Genomic DNA, 18,774 nt, shown 5'->3' with positions numbered 1-18,774 from the left:
ATCATGAATAAACCTGGCTTGCGAGTGAAATGATAAAAGAAAAAAAAAGTATTTAAAAGATTGGACTTAAATGAACCAACTATTTAAACCATTACTCTATTATTCAAAAGATGGAGTGAGAGAGAGGAAGAGAAACGTATAAATCAAAAACAGCAGAGTATTTACATTCTGTAAACTGTGCAGAAGCTTTTCTGGAAAGATAAGGCCAAATTGCCAATTGCCAATTGCCGCTAACATCCACAGTCAAACAATTTTCAGCGCTTACTTCATACTGCAAAGCGACACACTCGTCAATGGGGATTGTCAGAGTCCCACTTCGCCATTTTTTGCCCTTCTTGCAAGTTGCTGCTTCTGCTTTCCACTCTCACACATTGATTCACTGAAATCCGCGTCTGGTAAGCTGTATGGCGGGTTCACACACAGCCAATTGCTGCAGAATATCACCGATCGAACTCTCGATTCTTTGGATTTTCTTCCATTCGAGCAATGCCTGAGTCGGTGGCAAATGGGCAAGTGAGCTTGGATTCTTCAATTTAAGTTCGATAGTCAACTTCTCCTACTTTGATAATTGAGATAATTGAATATTCTATTTGTCCTATATCTCTGTGGTCATTGATTAATTTTTCTGAGCTGTACTCGTGACTTCTGTGATCGATGGGTTATGTTTTTATTTTGTTATTTATAAGTGTCTGTAGAGAGAAAGAGAGATAGTGCACTTCGGAAAGCAGTAACAATGGCTTCTAGCGTCAGGTTAGCCATTTTCATGATAGCTAGTTTTGTTCTGGTTCCAGTTCTATTTGCCCAACACCTTTCGGCCATGGAAGTTGAACTCGAGTCCTTAAAGGCCTTCAAGAGTGCCATCCATTTAGACCCATTGGGAGCACTTTCTGATTGGACGGACCTAAACCATCACTGCAATTGGTCGGGCGTTGTCTGTGATCCTGATTCCAAGCGTGTCATTTCGATTACTCTGGTTGATCAGCAGCTTGGAGGCGAGATTTCTCCTTTTATTGGGAACCTCTCTGCTCTCCAGGTTCTTGATCTGACTCAGAATTCGTTTACTGGGCAGATTCCTGGTGAGTTGGGTTCGTGTTCCAACCTTTCTCAGCTCACTCTTTACAGAAATTTTCTTTCAGGTCAGATTCCATCACAGTTGGGAAACCTTGGCCTCCTGCAATCAGTTGATTTGGGCAATAACTCTTTGAAAGGAAGCATTCCTGAGAGCATTTGCAACTGCACGAATTTATTGGCCTTTGGTGTGGTGTTTAACAATCTCACAGGCAGAATCCCATTGAACATAGGAAACTTGGTCAATCTTCAGATTCTGGTTGCTTACGGCAACAAGTTAGAAGGTTCCATTCCCATCTCGATTGGCAAATTAGAGGCACTGCAAGCTCTAGATTTTAGTCAGAACAACTTGTCTGGGATTGTACCAGTGGAGGTTGGGAATTTGTTGAATTTGGAGTCTCTCTTATTGTTTGAGAATGCTTTGGTTGGGAAAATTCCTGAAGAGATAGGTAAATGTGAGAACCTTCTTGCTCTGGAACTATACAACAATAAGTTCAGTGGTCCAATTCCTTCACAGCTAGGCTCTCTGGTCCACTTACAAACCTTGCGACTATATAAAAATAGACTAAATTCCACTATACCACAATCTCTCTTTCGGTTGAAAGGTTTAACCCATTTGCTTCTCTCAGAGAATGAGTTAAATGGATATATATCTTCTGATATTGGATCTTTGAGATCATTGCAGGTTTTGACTCTTCACTCAAATAGGTTTTCTGGGGTGATTCCTTCATCTTTGATAAACTTGACAAACCTAACACATTTGTCTCTGAGCTTCAATTTCTTTACAGGAGAGCTTCCATCCAATATAGGTCTACTTTATAACCTGAAGAGATTGACATTGAGCGGCAATCTCCTTACAGGTTCAATTCCATCAAGTATTACCAATTGCACCCAGCTTTTTATCATTGATCTTTCATTTAATGGGCTGACAGGGAAAATACCTAAGGGATTTGGGAAGTTGCGGAATCTAACTTCCCTCCTCCTCGGATCAAATAGGATTTTTGGTGAAATCCCAGATGATTTCTTTAATTGCTCATCTCTGGTTATCGTTGACCTGGCCGAAAACAATTTCACTGGATTGTTAAAACCCAGTATTAGCAAGCTTTCCAATATTGAAGTTTTCAGAGCCGCATCAAATTCATTTTCTGGGGAAATTCCAAGGGAAATTGGTAACTTAAGCAGACTCAACACATTAATACTTGCAGAAAATAAATTTTCAGGTCAAATTCCTGAAGAGTTGTCTAAGCTTTCTCTTCTTCAAGCTCTTTCTTTGCATGACAATGCATTGGAAGGAAAGATTCCAGAGAAAATATTTGATCTGAAACAACTGATTCATCTTCATTTGCAGAACAACAAGTTCATAGGTCCAATTCCAGACGCCATCTCAAAACTAGAGCTCCTTTCATATTTGGATCTCCATGGTAACATGCTTAATGGATCCATTCCTAAAAGTATGAGGAATCTTTATCGACTTGAGATGTTGGATCTGTCCCACAACCATCTATCTGGACCAATTCCTGGGGTTTTAATCTTAGGTACGAAAAATATACAGCTATACATGAACTTGTCATACAATTTTCTGGTAGGAGGTATTCCAACTGAGCTTGGGTTGTTGCAAATGATACAATCTGTTGACTTCTCAAACAACAATCTCACTGGGACTATTCCAACGGCAATTGGAGGTTGTAGAAATCTGTTCTTTCTTGATCTGTCAGGAAATGATCTTTCTGGTATGCTTCCAGATAAAGCTTTTACTGGAATGAATATGCTCACAAACTTGAACCTTTCACAGAACAAAATAGCTGGCGAAATCCCAGAAGAATTGGCAAATCTGGAGCACTTGTACTCGTTGGACCTTTCTCAGAATCAGATCAATGGCAGCATCCCTCAGAACCTTGCAAAACTTTCAGCTCTGAAGTACGTCAACCTTTCCTTCAATCAACTAGAAGGTCCTGTTCCAGACACTGGAATATTCCGAAAAATAAATGCATCGAGCTTGATAGGAAATCCTGCTCTTTGTGGATCCAATTTCTTTGCTCCTTGTGGAAAGAAAGGTTCACGACATCTATCAAAAAAGACCTTACTAATTCTCATAACCCTTGGATCTATTATTATACTTTTAGCTATAATTTTATTAATTCTAGTCCTCAATCGATATTGTAAGCTTGAGAGATCTGTAAGTACTGAGAATCCTGAACCATCATTGGACTACGCATGTACCCTTGAGAGGTTTGATAAGAATGATATGGAGATTGCAACCGAATACTTCAGTGAAAACAACATTCTAGGTTCCAGTTCTTTAAGCACTGTCTACAAAGGTAAACTGGAGAATGGACAGATTGTAGCTGTAAAAAGACTCAATTTGCAATATTTCTCTGCAGAATCAGATGACTGCTTCAATAGAGAAATCAAGATTCTTAGTCAACTTAGACATAGGAACTTGGTGAAAGTACTCGGATATGCTTGGGAAAGCCAGAAACTGAAGGCTATCGTTCTTGGATACATGGAAAATGGGAACTTGGAAAGAATAATACATAACCCTGAAACAGATCAACGTAGTTGGACATTGTCGAAGAGAGTTGATGTTTGCGTTTCTGTTGCTAGTGGGATGCAATACCTGCACCATGGATATGATTTTCCCATCATTCACTGTGACTTGAAACCTTCAAATATTCTCCTTGATGGAGACTGGACAGCCCATGTGAGCGATTTTGGAACGGCTAGAAGAGTCCTGGGGGTGCAAAGCCAAGACGCAAGTAGCATTTCCTCTTCATCAGCTTTTGAAGGCACTATCGGATATTTGGCTCCAGGTAATATCTTATAGTCCATTTGAAAGATTATAAGGTTCTTACTATGACCCCACATGCAAAAATATTACGATCAATCACATAATCAATCGGCATCCCATATCATGAATTTGGTATAAGCAAACTGAATTTAAAGAACTTGGTCGGTTCGTGATATTTTTAACCATACTGGCTCTAGTTTGGCTCTGCAATGACCTTAATTGGAAAATTAATCCAAGAATTTGAATGGATCCTTATCCAAACTAAAATTTTGTAAAAGTTTTATGCAATCTTCCCTTCTTATCAGAGTTCGCATACATGGGGAAAGTCACAACAAAAGTAGATGTGTTCAGTTTTGGCATAATACTGATGGAATTTCTGACAAAGAAAAGGCCAACTGCAACCATTGAAGCTGATGGACTCCCAGTCAGCTTGCAGCAACTGGTAGAGAGAGCTTTAGCAAATGGAAAGGAAGGGCTTATTCAAGTTTTGGATCCTGTGCTGGTCTTGGATCACTCAAAGGAGCAAACAAGGTTAGAAGAACTACTCAAACTAGCAGTAAGCTGTACCGACCAAAATCCTGAGAATAGACCTGACATGAATGAAGTTCTGTCTACCCTTTTGAAGCTGCAGATGGACGAATAGTAGATTTAAATGTACAAATATTAGTAGTAACAATAAAACTCAGTCTTATATTGAGTTTGTATGAATGATTACACGTTCAAGTTTGCCAAGTTCAATGGATTCTCATGCTTGACATGAGATATAAAGAACACAGTTCTGAACTGAAATTCATCGATGCGGGTGAGCAAGTTCCCACCTTTATATGTTCTTGTAAGTTGGTACTGCAGATGCATTACAGTTTAGGAACAAATTCCAAGAGTTTTAGGTCTGTATGCATAATGCATTTTCAGGGACGACAAATTAAAAGCCTTTTGAAACAACAATTTAGACTCCATTGTTAGATGAAGAAAACACTCCCCTTCTTCGAAAGACATGTTTAGTTGGTGCAAGTGTTCATATTTCAAGAAATATATCATCGCCTTGTTATCGTTGAAAAAACAAAATGAAATTCATTCAAACCGAGCACTCAATTGTTCAAACCCGAAATTTACACCACCATCAATGGTTTAACCAAACACAAGTTCCCTTCTCACTCTCTGAATCCTAGGACTCACTTTCCGGGAACAAAGTTTGTGGCATAGGCCCAGGCATTGTTGTTGACTGGGTCTGCAAGGTGGTCTGCCAAGTTCTCCAATGGACCCTTTCCAGTCACAATGGCCTGAACGAAGAACCCAAACATGGAGAACATGGCCAACCTTCCATTCTTGAGCTCCTTCACCTTCAATTCAGCAAATGCCTCTGGGTCATCAGCCAAACCCAATGGGTCAAAGCTTCCACCTGGGTAGATCGGGTCGGTCACCTCGCCAAGCGGCCCACCGGCAATACGGTAGCCCTCAACGGCGCCCATCAACACGACTTGAGATGCCCAGATGGCCAAAATGCTCTGTGCGTGGATCAAGCTGGGGTTGCCCAAATAGTCGAGCCCACCCTCGCTGAAGATCTGGGATCCGGCCTTGAACCACACGGCCTCGCCAAACTTCACCCCATTGCGGGACAGAAGCTCAGGGAAGACACAGCCAAGAGCCCCAAGCATGGCCCATCTAGAGTGAATCACCTCGAGCTCACGGTTCTTGGCGAAGGTCTCGGGGTCGGCTGAAAGGCCAGCAGTGTCCCAGCCGTAGTCACCGGGGAATTCTCCGGTGAGATAGGACGGGGGCTCGCCAGAGAATGGGCCCAAGTACTTGACACGGTCGGGGCCATACCAAGGGCTGCCGGAGGAAACTGGCTTGGAGACGGATTTCCTCATGCTGACTCTTCCATTGCCCTGAAGCTCAGGGGCAGAGGGGGAGAGCTTCACGGCCTTTCCGGCGAGAGATGGGGAAGACAGAGCCATTGTGGAAGCAGCCATTGCTATGTTCTAGACTTCAGAAGGTATGAAGATTGAAAGGGGAGAAGTTGTTGGATGGGCTGGAAGCGGTGGGATGGGGCATAATATACATGGATTTTGGGGAAGGGTCCTTATCCAAGGAAATCAATATCAGCTTCCTTATTGGTTGAAATTTTTCAGAGGTTGATTTCCTTACTCCACGTGGCTTCCTCACTGCCACTTACAGCTCCAAAAATCTTAGGCAACTCCTTGGCCTCCCCTTTCTTCCAATGAAACTTCGCCACGTGTGTTGTTGGATAGCCCCCAATATCCTGATGGACTTGGGTATACACCTGTCATTTGCTGATTTGAGGATGGCTGAGTTTTTGGATATTGAGTAATATGCTCCTTCTCTACATTTTTGTAGATAAATTAACTATTTATGCTATGATTTTAATTTCAATCTCATCAAAGCTCTATTATTGTCCCCATTATTTTTGGTCGATGCTTACTAGATCTCACTTTGTTGTTAAGTAGCAAAGTTACGTAGAAATTAATATGCTAAATTATTGATGGATGTGTAAATGGTCTCTATGTTATGATATTTTGTTCGAATGACATAAGAGTCTTAAATCATATTTGTTGAAAAGAAAAATCTGAATTCGAGTAATGCTTTAAGGTATTACTTTAGTTGAAACGTAAGAAAAAGTTTAGACTAATCTATTATCTTAGAATATAACTCATTAACATGTTAGGTAGATTTATAACTCTTCATTCTAACTATAGTTAGAGACAATTGCTTAATAACTGTTAAAAAAAAGTTTATGAGTTCATGCAGCCATAGATTAACTATTAGGCCCCTCCTACGCATATCAAGCTTACATTGTTGGTAGGAATCATAGGAAAAATACTTTCTAGTTGTAAGTAAAATCTTAAATGTTGATATCGATGGAAAAGTTGAGATCTCAATTTATAAAAATATTGATAAAATATCGATATCAATGGATGTTTATGAAAAAGTTGTAAAAATAAAAAAATTCATAACAAACAAATATTTTACCATTTTAAAATTAGTTTAAAATATTAATATTAATATTATATTCATATTAGTGATATTTTATTGATATATATATATATTTTTTTTTTCAATTTTCTTGCGATACAATGAAAATGTCGATATCGAAGCCATAGAAATATAAAAATGTTAGATGGAAATAGACATGTGTACGGTAATTTAATACTCTCGTTATAAGTATTCTTAATTGATTGGGAATCAATATCTGTTTATAAATTTATTGTACGAATCACATCAAACTCTTAAAAAGACATACCTACAGCTACAAGAATCTCTCAAACACATATGAATAAGAAAATCTCCAGTACCCACCCAAATGGCTGCTAACCCTTTAATCTTCCCACCACATAAAATAAAATTTCCAATACAGTTTCCTTCTAAGAAAGAGATTCAATATTATTAGTCTCTAAAAATCTTAAATGTAACGTTAGACTCACTGTGTACCAGAATGAATCTGCAGCAGTTTGGTGGATGAGAGAGAGCCAAGTGGACATGGATAAAAACAAAGGAAAAATCTTTGAACTCCAATGAGATTGAAGATATAGATACCAATGGATAAGAATCTATTGCCTCTGCCCACCATTTAAACTCCCCAAACCCACACTTCTTTCCCACCACAGAAACCAACAGCCCATTCAAAATCACAACTTTCTCTCTCTCTAGCCCCACCAATGGCTGCTTCCACCATGGCTCTCTCCTCCCCATCCCTCGCCGGCAAGGCCGTGAAGCTCTCCCCCTCCGCCCCTGAGCTTCAGGGCAATGGAAGAGTCAGCATGAGGAAATCCGTCTCCAAGCCAGTTTCCTCCGGCAGCCCCTGGTACGGCCCCGACCGTGTCAAGTACTTGGGCCCATTCTCCGGCGAGCCCCCGTCCTACCTCACTGGAGAATTCCCCGGTGACTACGGCTGGGACACTGCTGGCCTTTCAGCCGACCCCGAGACCTTCGCCAAGAACCGTGAGCTCGAGGTGATCCACTCTAGATGGGCCATGCTTGGGGCTCTTGGTTGTGTCTTCCCTGAGCTTCTGTCCCGCAATGGGGTGAAGTTTGGCGAGGCCGTGTGGTTCAAGGCCGGATCTCAGATCTTCAGCGAGGGTGGGCTCGACTATTTGGGTAACCCTAGCTTGATCCACGCACAGAGCATTTTGGCCATCTGGGCATCTCAGGTTGTGTTGATGGGCGCCGTCGAGGGCTACCGTATTGCCGGTGGTCCCCTCGGTGAGGTGACCGACCCGATCTACCCAGGTGGAAGCTTTGACCCATTGGGTTTGGCTGATGACCCAGAGGCATTTGCTGAATTGAAAGTGAAGGAGCTCAAGAACGGAAGGTTGGCCATGTTCTCCATGTTTGGGTTCTTCGTTCAGGCCATTGTGACTGGAAAGGGTCCATTGGAGAACTTGGCAGACCATCTTGCAGACCCAGTTAACAACAACGCCTGGGCCTACGCCACAAACTTTGTTCCCGGAAAGTGAGTGAGGAAGTAGAATTTGTAAAGAGGAGCGAATGAGAGAGTTTCTATGCTGTTGAAATTATTGCTGGTGGTGTACATTAGATGAAAAATGAATGGAAGTTCTTTTGTGTGAAATTTTGCCTTGCCAATAGTGTTTCTTTCTTCATGATCAATAAAATCGACTTCGGTGATGGTTAAATTCAATAGAGAAAAAAAAAATGGTTGAATTTCAGATAAATTCTATTCTGATATTCGAGGTAAAGATTATTAATACAATATACAAAAAAATAATCTACAGAAAAAGAAGAAAAAACCCCAAAGGGCAGATCTCCCCTTTCCTTTTTCGAGGCAGTCTTCGTTTGATAAGTAAATATTGTTAGTAAAAACTAGTGCTGTATGGGGCTAAGTGTCACGTCCATTGTCAAGGAATATTATGCTATTTTGATGACCAATTAATCGGTTTCATGCTAGCTTAGGATGGATAAGCCACCAAATTGGTCTCAAATTCAGTGTCTGGTAACAATCAAGTCGATCATGCACCAAAATTTCTCAGACAGTCTCTCTCCATGAAACTTTTTGAGAGTATGAATAACAGATTGCCCAGGAAGAAGGAACTCGCATTCTCCTCAAGCACGACTTGTGGCAACCGCTCTTGCTCGAGCCACAGACCTTGAATAAAGCTCCTCATACTGCGCAGCTGAAGTTTCCCAACTGAAATCTATGTTCATGACCTTCTCAACCAGCTGCTGCCACCCGCCTGGGTTATTCAAGTAGTGGCTAAAGGCGCGTTCCAGTGCATTATTCAACCCCTGTCAAAACAAATATAAGTTGCCAAAGTTATGAGATCAATCTCATTGATGCACTCAGTATTAAGTTCATTTTCCGTGTCCTACCTGCTCGTCGGGAGTTAAAAATGTGAATCCATTTCGAAACTGGGGAGGAATTGTATCATCGTCAACATCAAAGACACTACACAGTAAACATTGAACCATTAAAGCAAAGAAACTTCTGAAGAAATAGATAAACAGACGATGTTACAAGATCGGGTCATGTGCATCTCACCTGTCATTTAGCCCGCCAGTTTTCCTTGCAATAGGAATAGAACCATATCGCATAGCAATCATCTACAAAAAATTGAAGGGGATGAAAAAATGGATTTTGTAAAGATAATTTCCTTATCTTTCATGGGGGGTGAAAGAATATATGGATATTTGTTAAGAGGGGAGTAGTCTTTTTCAAAAAGATAAGATCAAATGGTAAAGGGGATGAAAATTTTGCACTTTTCCAATAATTGCCAGCTCAAGAAAGAGGAAAACCTTTGTTTCAGATAAAGTGATGAGTCTCCTCGAATATAAGAAAATTCTAAATGGAATCCTTAGTCATTACAAAAATTTGTGGGAAGGAAGATGGGCATAGATTCATTCTTAATGGGACCGAGTGGAGGCCTCTAATAAGATTAATAGATGGAAAAAAAAAAAAGAAGAATCTGGATTCTTATTATACTGGAATTGTTTGGGTGTATTACAAGTGAACTTCTCATAAGTCATAATCTATAGAACTTGGGAGGAAAAAATACTCTGGGTCAAGCATGGGGAGAAAAAATCGAGATCTTTAAAAGTTGCAGTAAGAAAAAACCTTAGGGATGAAGAAATGGATTGTGATTGATTTTAGGTGTAGTTAGTAGAAGACAAGACATAAGAAATAGGGTAATTTGATGTGGCCGGTTTCCCAATTAAATACTTGTTTAAACATTTGGCAGGCGTCCTTGGTTGACTAAGAGTCCATTTTACTTTGTGAAAATCTAAATGCCCTATAAAAGGCGATTAATCTTCTTGGATGAGTCAAACTGGATGAAAGAATCCAAAGACGCCCTTATATATCAATAAATCCAAGCTGCTGCAGTTTGTGTTGGAATGCAGAGGAGAGTATCAATCGTTTGTTATTTAATTGTTTCTGTAGCAGAAAAAATTGGGAGGCAGTTTTTCAAGGGTTTTGTTGTCCGTGTGTTTTTGACCTGGGCGTTGAAAACAATGCTTATTATATTTCTATGAGGTCATGGGATGGAAAAATAGTGCTAAATTATCGTGGACTAGTGTAGTAATAGCGACTCAAAAGGGAGAAAGAAATCAACTCATTTTTTAAAGCAAATAAGTTACTTGGGAGGAAAGAGTAGAGATTATTAACACTATGCAGCTTTTTAGTATCACTATTCTATCAAAAGAATTTACTAATTCCACCAATGTAATCAATCTTGTTGGGTGCTTTTTTGAAACTATAGGCAGGGATTTTTCTTTGTTGGGTGATCCTTGTAATATCCAAAAGGGAGTTTCTTGATGTCTATACTACAGCTATTCAAATATCAATGAAAAATTTTTGTTTTTGGTTAAAGAAAAAGCCCAACAACCTCTCTCTTACCTGAGTGAGGCCACATGGCTCGAAGATAGATGGTATTATCAGCATATCAGATCCAGCATAGATCCAATGAGAAAGAGACTCATCATATGCTAACACCAACCGAATTTGATCATGACTCTCGAAATGGTTTGCAATACCCTCAAATTCCCTCTGCATGGACCAAAAAGCAATTGTAAGAAGGGCGTTAGTCACATGAGAGTTGGCAAATCAAACATAGAAGGCCAACAAGGTCAGATCAAAAAAATCTCAAATGACAAAGAAATCAGTATCAAGAGTAATTGAACTTCTTGTGTGAGGCACAAAACTTTAACCTGTATATGAGGAACTGGGCTTGAACCCAGAAGAACAAACTGTCCTCCCAGCTCCAACGTTCTGTATATCGCGTACCTGATAAGATGTATACCCTTCTGGGGTACCAATCTTGTTATGCAGCCCACCTATTGCACAACCAATATTTGAATTAAATCCAACGAAACTCCAATTTCATTATGCAGCCTACGTCACTGCTACCACATCATGGAAAACCAGAAATGAAACTAAAGTGCGGATAAATATTTCATTGACTATTCTTTGTAATCATATCTCAACTCTTCAAATTAAAAAGAAAAAAAAAGGATTTCGTTCCAAATGCAATAACTAAATTATAAATATGCTACGCTAGCATGAAATCAAAATAACTGACATACATTTAAGAGGGGTCACAAACAAATAATCAGAATACAATTAATAAATCCCACTTCACAACTGTAACCAGTAATCAAAAGGTGGAGTGAAGCTTCGGTACTCAACACAAGAGGGCAAAAAAAAAAGGAATGCATATAAGGTGTCATGCATATGATACCGGGTATCGTTATATCAGTCTTAACGTACACAATGGTGCACAACCAAATCCTATAGATTAAACACGAAACAAAACGGACCTAGTAAACTTTGAAACAGAAGGCACCCGATAACATCAATTGTTGTCTTAAAAAGAAAATATAATTACCAGAGGTTTTCTGACATTAGAAGCCAGCCCTAGATGCTTTCTTAAAGCGTCTTTATTTTCTGCCTTCCCCTTGAGATCATTTGCACTATATTGGACTTTGAGAAATGAATTGGTGGTAGGATTCCACACATCAGTATCAATTCCATTGAGAACGCCAACGAACTTTTTCGAATGAAAGTTAAGTGTTGAGTGGAGACCATGTCCTCCCTGTAGCCCAAACGGAAAGTCAGTCCCAGTGCCTCAGAAGACAGAAAAACTTCAAACAAACACTTTCTAAGCACATTGGCTAACGGCAAATATCTAAAATGTATGATTAAAAGAAAAGTTGGGTCTTCACACTATCATCTGATAGAAAACGAGATTTTCCCCCAAGCAAATTAAACATCAAGTTGTGATACTAAGTACTCTCTTTAATTTGGGTAAATATTTGATGCATATCTTACCTCAGCTGTCCGCACCTCTTGAGCATAGGTAGGCGATACTGTTGTGACAATATTAGAGAATACAACTGCACCCTGGACAACAGTGTCAATCCAATCATGTAAACCTCGCTATAAATATAGAGACTGGTCAATTTGAAATACTATACACACCTTAACAGGATTGATCCTATCATGAGCAGAATTATCCTGTAACCTGTCTTGTCTGTTTAGCTGGTCAACATCAAGACCGCAAGAAGCCAAATCTGAAGCAGGGGCAGTGCCCTGGTACTCAAAATTGTGGCAAGTAAAACATATTCTTGCAGAATTCAATCCTTTGGGATAATACAAGTCCCAATATAATGGTGCCTGAGAAAGAAATTAATGTCAGTTGCCAAAAGATAGAATGATCATAAACAAACATTAAAAATCGTACAATGAATGCTGTTTGCCAATCGTGGCAATGAATTATATCAGGTCTCTTGCCAGCCCGAAGAAGTAACTCTAGTGCAGCACGGCTGAAATATGAAAAACGTTTGAAGTCATCATGCTCTCCATAATATTGAGCCCTCCAGAAGAACTTATCAGGATGAAGAGGCTCAATAAAGTAAACAGGAAGACCTGCAGAAAAAGAGTAGAAGTTAGATTGACACTTTTTAAAAATATAATAATAATAAATAAAAGTTTAGACAAAGGATAAATATTGACCTTCAACAGTGCCAACCCATATCTTATTTTTGAACAGCCGCCCATCGAAGTATGACTCAAGTATCACATCCAGAAGCTGTAAAACAATCAGAGTACTATAAAAGAGTAATAAAAACACCAAAATAGCATATTAGCAATGCTTATTCCTTCATTAGTTTTATACTTAAAAAATAGATACCCTTAAATCTCTAATACGATTATACTGCATGCAATCATATTTAGGAAGAACAATTTCCACAAGATGCCCTCTACTTTGCAGCGCTTTGCTGAGACCAGTGATAACATCACCCAAACCACCAACCTGCAAAAGAAATGTCATTCCTTAAACTATTCTACTCTTAACATATAAAAAAAGCAATTCTAAAAGATGTGGGATTCTATTTGCACATTTCAAACGACACTTGAATATAAAGCACAAATGAAGATGCACTGCATTTTAAAAGCCTTTCCTCGAGATAATTGACTTTTTATTTTGCATTTTCTGCATTAATTGCAACCAAAGAAGGATAGAGTAGAACATATGACTAGAGAGGTGAGGGGAGCATAGAGGTAAGAAAGCCTTAACGTGCAAGTAAGAGGATTTCTAATCTTCATTTTCGTTTTTCCTTACATTTCTCATCCAAAGGGGGGTGGGAGGGAGGACGAGGATAGGGAAAATAAAAGAAGTTAAGAAAATCATTATCATAGTTTGCACTAACCTTCAAACACAAAAATTAATATTAACAGAGCCTATTAACTATTGAGCTACCTACAACTCACCTTAGCCACTGGTGCCATTTCTGCTGCAATGTGGATGACATAGAGTCCTGAACTAAAGATAAACAAGAATACTGATTAAACATCTTCCTCTAAGGCAATATATTCTAAGTTACAGTTATTGTACCGTTTTGGAGATGATGTCAGATTAAGAAACATAGCGACAGCCTCCAGTTCATTCTTTTCCTTGCAAGCCATATAAGCTTCATAAATGCGTGCATCCCTCTTCCATGCCATCTCTTTCAACAGTTTAGCATCATCACCTGATATTTTTTTCTCAAGCAACCAACCATCTATCAATAGCAATATTCGGCTCCAAAACTCCATAGGCATATCATTTATAGGTTCATCTACAGCTCTTTTCTTGCTTGCTTCTTTGATGGTATCCAGCGTATCTTGAAACTCCTTCACAGATTCCTGATATAATTTGATATAAGACTGTATTTCCCCATCCGACCTTTGAAGACGATCCTCCAATACATCTATTCTTTGTTGCATTAGTTTGTTTTCTTGCTGAAACTTTTCAGAAGATAATTTAAAGACATTAGCTTCTTCAAGGGACTCCTCCAATTTCTCGACCTTTGCTTGCAGCTCTTGGTTCTGCTGCAAGACCAGAATAGCTTGATCTTCCTTCTTGGTTGTCTTGCCTAGCAAAACTTGCAAGTCTTCGACCCTCTTCCGTAGGTCCTTACATTCAACTTTCAGAGCAGACAGTTCTGAAACATCTTCCTGAGAGGTCAACAGCTTAAACTCCAAGTCTTTCAGCGAAGACTCCAAAACTGATCGTTCTTTTTCCAAAAACACCAGACGTTGATTAGTATTCTTAACATTATTCAACTCTTCCCTGAGTGTTTCTATATCATTCTTCAGGATAATATTTTCTGACCTCAGTAAATGAAGCTCCTCAGTAAGGGAATCAATAGGAACACTGTTCTGATTTCTATGCATACCAAGGTCGCTTTGTTCAGTACCACCACTAAAATTTAGCTGCTTCTGCAACTTTTCCAATTGGTCTTCCAACAGTTCCACGTGCACCTTCTCTTGGGCAGCAACTTTAATTTGAGCATCAGTTTCTGCTAATCTTATTTCCAAGCCATTGATCTCTTTCTGCAATTCCTCTTTCTCGGCAAGGATTTTCTCAAGATCCTTGAGGGTGTGAACCCGAGCTTGGTTGAGTAGAAGGATATCTGTAAAATAAGAACCAACATTGCATACAGCACGAAATAGGAGGGCACATCCAAATAGAACATTAAAAGATTAAAAGAAAAAAAAAAACCCCACTTTTCTCTGCATTTTTTATCATCCCAATCAAATCTTCAAGTTGAACACCTGCATTCTTCTCTTCAGTGTCAACTTTCCCGGTCTGAAAATTCAGAAGACTTATATTCAATTGTCTGCCTCAGTTGCTATATATCCAGACAAGACAATAAATGAAGCTACTTATAACAAAGCCAATATGAAAATTGTTCTGATTTCCAAGCATATCAGTCAAGATCGCACTATACAGTACCATCACCAAAATTTAGTTGCTCTGAAACTTCCTGGTCGACTTTCAAGCAGTTCCATGAGTACCTTCTCCTGGGCAGCAACTCTAATTTCAGATTCAGTTTCTTCTAATCTCATTTCCAAGCCATTAATCTCAGAAATTTCTCCTCAAAGGATTTTTTTCAAGATATTCTTCCAGGCTATGAACTCAGGCTTGGTTGAAACTGAAGAGAGTTGCAGAAACTGATGCTTGAATTAAAGTTGCTGCCCAAGAGAACGTACACGTGGAACAGCTGGAAGACAAATTGGAAAGGTTCCAGAAGCAGCTAAATTTCAGTGTAGCTACTGAACAGAGTGACTTTGGTATGCATGAAAATCAGAACATCGTTTCCGTTGATTCTCTTACCAAGGAGCTTCATTTATTGAGTTCAGAAAATGTTACCCAATGTTATGTCTTTTGAAAAAAAAAGAAAAAGAAATTGATAAGAAGTAAAAGAATTCTCTAATATGAACACGGAAATGAAAGTCCATCTGGTCTCTACTCCCCTCAAGAAAACATTACTTTTTTTCAATCTTTTATTTGACTTCATTTTTCACCAAGATAGATAAGTAAAAGACATTCTGCTCCTTGACCAATTGAAGCTTCCAAAAAAAAGTTTCACATAAGTTATTTAAACTCCTTAATTCGAATTTCATTAAATATGTTGAAGATTTTATAACCTTAATGCACCATAAAAAATCTGAAATGCATGCCTTTTTAATCAAACACTAGAAACATAGTTATATAGTTATCCTTTACTTCGTCGCTAGATTATATAAGAAAAACTATAAATTATATAAATGAGATATATCAAATCTTCGTTGAATGATAGACAAAGTTGATACAGTAAGCCTATGCAGAAACAATCAGATACATAAAATAATATATGCATATCAAAGTCCCAAAACTCTAGGTATGTTCATCCGAGCAACAACAGAGGCTTAGTAGCAGAACTGACTTCTGAATGTAAGCAGTAACCATAACCCATTCATATTTTCAACTGAAAAGAGACAGAAGAAAGAGAATAACACTCGATAGAACAGCGTCAATTATCTTGAAAATAACATACTCAAGAATCATCACGTTGGAATTTTATATTACTCCATAATAAAATCAGTACATGACTCAGGAGATCTGAAGATTCTTCCACCTTATAGCATCAATTATATTGAAAGATCAAAGATGTAAATATGACAACAATCATCAGCAAGTGCAGTTAGTTTACCGAATGTTTAATTTCACCAGGTGCAGTTTTACCACTTATTTCTTTCTCAGGGATATACTGCACAGCTGAGCTATTGTTGACAACAGCACTAGACAAGCTCTCCTGATTCAAAATTGGGACTCTCTCCGCCACAATTTCAGTTCCTGAGTCTTCACCATCATTTGGATGGAAATCACTATCAGCATGCACTGACGGATGTTCATAGGAGGCTTTCTTCCATTGTTTCCTCTTGTGCCGAGAACTGTACAAAATTTATATATGAGAAATTGGAGTAAACCATGTATCCATTACATGATACAGACAGACACATAAACACAACAACAGTCAAGGTGAAATGAAAATAATACACGTGCGCTCAGCACATATATATATATTTAGAAAAATAAATTACAAGAACAAGAAATGCATTATAACCTGCTTTTTTTTTTCTTTTTTTTTTCTCATAAGATGCAAAACTACTCTTTAATAACCATTACAGAATTTTTTTTTTTCTGTTGTATTGAAACAAAAATAAATCAACGCATGAAACTTCATTTAGTAATATATTCCAAACTAATCTATGGTTATTAGTTTTATGATATTCGTATTCATTTTCTCCTGTTAAACTTTCACTGAGAAAAAAAGTTACAAAGGAAGCCAGTGACAAGGACATCTGGAGGAGATTTCTTCAATTGATTTGAATTTTAAAAATAATAATAATAAATAAATAAATAATATAATATAATAATTAGAGAAACTAAAATCATAAAGCATGAAGGGTAACCTCTAGACTATAATATATCAACAATTTTCCAATTCCTCACGATTCAAAATGTAATTCGTGAGACGAAATTCAGGGAAAAAAATCATCAACAATCTGTTAAGATGATAAATTTAAAAAACTCGATTGATCAAAAAGATGAATAACGTTTCAGAAAAAAGAACTGAAAATAAGAAAATGCACAGGGTTATCAAAAGCGCACGTTCTCTACGTAAAAAAAAAAAAAGGTAAGTTAGCAAACAAAACCTAAATGAATACCAAGAATCCGTTCAGAAACAAGAGGAAATCCAGTGGAAACCGATAAATAAAACACAGCGGGGAATCGAATAAGTTCAAAACCTAAGTTCCCGAAGCAATTACAGACGTCCGAATCAATAAGCAACGAGAGGATATTGAAACGAGAAGCAGCGAGAAAGAACCTGAGACGGCGCGGTCGCATTTTACAGGAAGCATTAAGCAAATAGTGAGAAGAATAAGGAAACTGTGGATTATCCGATAGTTTCCCGCTCAAAGAACCAAAACCGGAGCTCAAAAACCACGTCGAGAGCTTCGCTGCCATTACGCTCAAACTAAGCTCCCCTCCGCTACCTCAAAATGCCATTATCACCGCATCCTCGAGAGAGAAAAATAGCGAGATTATACAGTCGCTTGGCCTTGAATTCAGCTGCATAAAGCTTTATTGAGCATATCGAGGAGAAGACTGATCTGATCAGAGATCCAACAGGCAACAGTTGGGCGAGAGTTCGGTTCTTCTCTTTTCAACTTCCAAGGAATCACAGCGAGAGACTTGAGCAGGAGAAAAGTGCACTGACCAGTACACACCACGTTACACGTGAGGGATTCTTCAGCCGCACGTGCGAGACCCAGATAAAATGGTTCACAACATAAAGTATCAGTGTCGCATCATAAACCTTATCTCAATCCAACGGTGGGGATGCTGCGTATCAGCAACGAATAAATTGTAAGATCTATTTTAGTTGTTTGTTTTGGTTTTGGCGATTTTAATTTTATGTTGAGAAACGGTAACTGAGAGAGACAGATCAGAACTCGTAAAATAATTTCCTGTTTTTGCAAAAGTCAGAATTCGTAAAAGTAATATTAAAGGTATTGTTTAATTACGATCATTAATATTAAAAATATGGTTTAATTACGACTAATTTAATAATTTAGTTAATCAAAACGAATCGTTAAAAAAAATATTAGTTTAAATCAACCGTAATTAATACTTATCTCCGACCAAGAAATCTCTTCACGCTTATTGTATTAAAAAGTCATTAAAAGAAGAATTAAAATAAGAAAATAAGAAAGACATCTAGTTATATCAAAATTATTTACTTAATTACAAACGTAGAGTGATATGTGCAATTAACTTTTTAAATAATTTTAAATAGTTTATTTGTTACTTTTTAACTCTTTTTTTTTGTTACTGAGAACAAAATAAATAATTTAATAAATTTGGTCCCTATGGTATGAACTTAATTAAATTCCGCGACTTTAAAATTTTAATTTAATTAAATTACAAGTTTGGTCCTAAATTTTTAAGAGATGTTTAATAAACCAACAAACTAAATGTTTCTAAATTTTCAATTTTGAATCTAATAAACAATAAATTTTGTTTCTAATAAATTCATAAATTTAAAAAAATTAATTAGATGAAGGATACATTAGATAA

General features: G+C 38.0%; 4 protein-coding genes across 5 annotated transcripts; 2 read left to right on the top strand and 2 right to left on the bottom strand.

The window, feature by feature from the left end:
- Nucleotides 1-99: 99 nt before the first annotated feature.
- On the top strand, nt 100-4,692 carry FLS2 (Leucine-rich receptor-like protein kinase family protein). Its single transcript, XM_022286476.2, has 2 exons — nt 100-3,878; nt 4,162-4,692. The coding sequence occupies exons 1-2, from the start codon at nt 734-736 to the stop codon at nt 4,497-4,499; spliced, it is 3,483 nt and encodes a 1,160-aa protein (XP_022142168.1). The 5' UTR covers nt 100-733; the 3' UTR covers nt 4,500-4,692.
- Nucleotides 4,693-4,907: 215 nt separating this feature from the next.
- LOC111012353 (chlorophyll a-b binding protein of LHCII type I, chloroplastic) lies at nt 4,908-5,899 on the bottom strand. Its single transcript, XM_088121053.1, has one exon. It carries the CDS (start codon nt 5,824-5,826, stop codon nt 5,029-5,031), a length of 798 nt encoding a protein of 265 aa, XP_087977179.1. The 5' UTR covers nt 5,827-5,899; the 3' UTR covers nt 4,908-5,028.
- Nucleotides 5,900-7,491: 1,592 nt separating this feature from the next.
- Nucleotides 7,492-8,441, top strand: LOC111012357 (chlorophyll a-b binding protein of LHCII type I, chloroplastic). Its single transcript, XM_088121048.1, has one exon. It carries the CDS (start codon nt 7,531-7,533, stop codon nt 8,326-8,328), a length of 798 nt encoding a protein of 265 aa, XP_087977174.1. The 5' UTR covers nt 7,492-7,530; the 3' UTR covers nt 8,329-8,441.
- Nucleotides 8,442-8,514: 73 nt separating this feature from the next.
- Nucleotides 8,515-17,923, bottom strand: SS4 (starch synthase 4). Of its 2 annotated transcripts, XM_022286481.2 has the most exons (16): nt 17,522-17,923; nt 16,343-16,583; nt 14,874-14,955; nt 13,720-14,779; nt 13,596-13,647; nt 13,015-13,137; nt 12,837-12,912; nt 12,565-12,749; nt 12,303-12,497; nt 12,153-12,224; nt 11,710-11,916; nt 11,033-11,158; nt 10,722-10,871; nt 9,369-9,430; nt 9,200-9,275; nt 8,515-9,115 (listed from the first exon to the last, which is right to left on the bottom strand). In XM_022286481.2, the coding sequence occupies exons 1-16, from the start codon at nt 17,659-17,661 to the stop codon at nt 8,933-8,935; spliced, it is 3,030 nt and encodes a 1,009-aa protein (XP_022142173.1). In that variant the 5' UTR covers nt 17,662-17,923; the 3' UTR covers nt 8,515-8,932. The 2 variants fall into 2 exon arrangements, with proteins under 2 accessions (XP_022142173.1, XP_022142174.1); XM_022286482.2 differs by lacking the exon at nt 17,522-17,923 and having other exon boundaries at nt 16,375-16,514.
- Nucleotides 17,924-18,774: the final 851 nt, after the last annotated feature.

The sequence above is a fragment of the Momordica charantia genome (assembly GCF_013281855.1).
Source record: "Momordica charantia cultivar OHB3-1 chromosome 1 unlocalized genomic scaffold, Mcharantia_2.0 BLBB01000001.1, whole genome shotgun sequence".
Classification (NCBI taxonomy): Eukaryota; Viridiplantae; Streptophyta; class Magnoliopsida; order Cucurbitales; family Cucurbitaceae; genus Momordica; species Momordica charantia.
This window is presented reverse-complemented; position numbering and strand designations above follow the sequence as displayed.